Source organism: Etheostoma spectabile, chromosome 14 (genome assembly GCF_008692095.1).
Source record: "Etheostoma spectabile isolate EspeVRDwgs_2016 chromosome 14, UIUC_Espe_1.0, whole genome shotgun sequence".
In the NCBI taxonomy this organism is placed as follows: Eukaryota; Metazoa; Chordata; class Actinopteri; order Perciformes; family Percidae; genus Etheostoma; species Etheostoma spectabile.
The window spans coordinates 714,525-717,847 of NC_045746.1; the positions used below are offsets into that span (position 1 = coordinate 714,525).

General features: G+C 46.0%; 1 protein-coding gene across 1 annotated transcript in view; it reads left to right on the forward strand.

Annotated features, from left to right (window-relative positions):
- The window catches only part of LOC116701354 (E3 ubiquitin-protein ligase RNF19A), a 22,406-nt gene that overhangs the window by 17,171 nt on the left and 1,912 nt on the right, over positions 1–3,323 (forward strand). Inside the window, exons 8-10 of the mRNA XM_032535005.1 lie at positions 909–1,128; positions 1,296–1,439; positions 2,036–3,323. The exon at positions 2,036–3,323 is cut by the window's right edge and continues 1,912 nt beyond it. Of these exons, the coding sequence (XP_032390896.1) occupies positions 909–1,128; positions 1,296–1,439; positions 2,036–2,840 (1,169 nt within the window). The 3' untranslated portion in view covers positions 2,841–3,323. The remainder of the gene's footprint in view (positions 1–908; positions 1,129–1,295; positions 1,440–2,035) is intronic.

Sequence of the window (3,323 nt, forward strand, 5' to 3'; positions counted from 1 at the left end):
AAATCACATTGTATGAATTTTAAATAATTTGCATTTTATTGCATGACATGAGTATGTGATACATCAGAAAAGCACAACTTAATATTTGGTACAGAAACCATTGTTTGCAATAACAGAGATCATACGATTCCTGTAGTTCTTGACCAAGTTTGCACACACTGCAGCAGGGATTTTGGCCGACTCCTCCATACAGACCTTCTCCAGATCCTTCAGGTTTCAGGGCTGTTGCTGGGCACTACAGACTTTCAGCTCCCTCTAAAGATTTTCTATTGGGTTCAGGTCTGGAGACTGGCTAGGGTACTCCTTAGTTGCCCTGGCTGTGTGTTTTGGGTTGTTATGCTGGAAGACCCAGCCACAACCCATCTTCAATGCTCTAACTGAGGGAAAGAGGTTGTTGGCCAAGATCTCGCGATGCATGGCCCCATCCATCCTCCCCTCGATACGGTACAGTCGTCCTGTCCCCTTTGCAGAAAAGCATCCTCAAAGAATGATGTTTCATCTTTCACAGTTGAAGTGTACCTATGATACAAATTACAGACCTCTACATGGTTTGTAAGTAGGAAAACCTGCAAAATCGGCAGTGTATAAAATACTTGTTACTCCCCACTGTATGTGCTGCGTTGCAGCTGTGTTTCAGGTTTTTTCCGTCCTCCACCACACGCCATACCACATCGGGAGCGTTTGCTGCCCTACCTGCAGTTTTTATTGTCTCTATAAGTACTTTACAGAACAATTGCCTGTTCCTGCCCCAATTCTCCTTAATGGCTCAATCTGTATTTTCCTCCTTCTTTTGACCCATTTCTTTCTTTTTTCCACACCAAATAGTTATTTGCTACCACATCCATTATGGCTCTTCTTTGTCTGTCCAAACCTTCTCTAAATTAACAGAATTACACTTCTCTCCTCAGACACAACGTCTGTGGCAGAGACTCGGCTCAACAATCCCAGCCTCGGAGATGGAGCGAGTGTCGGTGGCCTGACGGGCCTGAGCCTCAGTGTCAGCGGGAGCCACATGGAACGCTGCGGCATGAGCTCCACTCAGCGGGACAACATGAGTGACAATGCCAGCACCACGGCCCTCGCTGGGACCAGCATCACAGGCAGCCTCTCTGGCAGCTGCTACAACAGGTAGTAGACCTGGATGATCGCTGCATTGCTATAAATTGTGGCCATTTTGTTTTTCTACACCAGATGAAGCAAACATGCAGTGACTCATCGAGGCCTATTATAATTACATTATTATAATTAATTATTACTAAATTATATTTCTATTTTGTTTCAATTGTTATTTTCAGGATGGAAGTGCAGGCTGATGTCCAGAAGGAGCGCTGCAGTCTGAGCGGGGAGTCAGCCACTGTAAGTCTTGGGACAATCAGTGACAACGCAAGCACAAAAGCCATGGCAGGTTCCATCCTCAATGCCTATATGCCTCTGGAAAGGTTAGTAGTCAGATCGTTCTCATCTTACTTGTTACACCAGCACAGTTTTTCTCCTTTTGCCAGAGGCTCTGTAGTCAAATTGTTTGAAAGAAAGTCATTGTGTGTTTTTATCAGTATTTATTGTACTGCATGGTTCCTGCTTTCGTAGAAAATGATGCCGGTAGCACATAAAAACAGTGCCTGGGTAGCTCACCCGGTAGAGTGCGCACCCATAAAAAATATATACATATACCTGTGTGTGTGTGTGTGTGTGTGTGTGTGTGTGTGTGTGTGTGTGTGTGTATGTATATATATGTGTGTGTATAGAAGTTTACTCCTCGACGCAGCAGCCACGGGTTCAATTCTGACCTGCGGCCCTTTGCTGCATGTCTTTCCCCCTCTCTCTCCCCTTTCATGTTTTCTTCTGTCCTATAAAAAATAAAGGCCTAAAATGCACAAAAAAATAATCTTAGAAAAAAAACAATAATAATAACAGTTGATTCTTAATAAATATGCAAGTGAAAATGTATAATAGATGCCAAAAATAGAAGTTCTAATACTGAATGATTTTTTCTTTTACTGATTTAAAGTTAATTTTGAGTGATGTTATTTTGCAGAGACAATAGTCTGGACATCCAGGCAGACTTGGAATCCAAACAGGAAAAGATGAGGCACTGCAGCGCCAGCAGCAGCCTGGATGAAGCCAGCTGTAGCAGTAGCACCGCTGGCCTTAAAGATGCTAGTGGTGGTACGTGCTCATGCCCGTCCACCTGCTGCTGTGCGGAGCACGACAACCACTGCTGTCCCTTGTCCCCCTGGTCAAAGGAACCCTCCACTTCAGGGGGCAAGAAGAACAGAGGAAAGCTTTGGAAAACAGCTAGCAGCAGCAAAGGAGACACAAAAATAAACGAGACACAAGGAGATATAGATGCTCAGCTCCTGGAGCAGCGCAGCACCAACTCCTCTGAGTTTGATTCACCATCTCTGAGCGGCAGCCTGCCCTCAGTGGCCGACTCACACTGTAGCCACTTCTCATCAGAGCTCAGCTGCTCCGACCCTGAAACCTCAAGACCGGCTCATCCACCCTGCTCCGGCCCAATGGACCCCCACCCTCATCATCCCTCAACCAACTTCAATGACATCACCATCACACCCATGCCTGAGGTGGAGAATGACCGCCTGGAGCATTATCCACCTCTGAGTAGCCATGCAGCCTTCACCCACCACCTGCTATCATCATCTCCAGCTGCTTCACCAAAAGAGGGAAGTAGCGGGGCGTTTCTTTACATCAGTGAGGAGAGGGGAGGCGCTATCATAGACACAGAGCCAGAGAAGGATGACAAAATAAAAGAGACCAGCAAAAACACTGCCGCACAGCCTGTAAGCCCAACAAGGAGCCACTGTATACAAACTGATATTTAAAGGAACACTCATGTTCTTTGCGTGTTGGCAATGCTACCACTACTAGCTCAGTTAGCCTTAACACCTAATTTCAGTCTTAGGTGACACCCCCCCCCCCCCCCCCCCCCCCCCACCCCTCCAGCATCTGGGAAACTGGTGGTCAGGTTTAAGGCTATAAGTTCAAGTCTAATTATATTTTGACTTGCTGTAGAGCCAGGCAGGAATATTATGTGAATGTCAGTCTATAGAGTTACAGAGGGTCAGAGTCTAAGTTGGAGTGAGAATTGTGACTTAGGTAAACGGTAAAGGCAGATCAGTGGGTTCTGTTTTTCAGTGACAGAGCAAGCAAGATGTGTGAACCAGAGGTTTCAGCCTGTTGTTGAAGTGCCATCTGGAGCAGCAAGGCCTATAGTAGGTGGAGTTGAATGTATTTGGACAGGTTGTAATGTCGGTTATCCAGGTGATCTGCAAAGCTTGACCCCTGAATGATGTTCTGAATTCAAG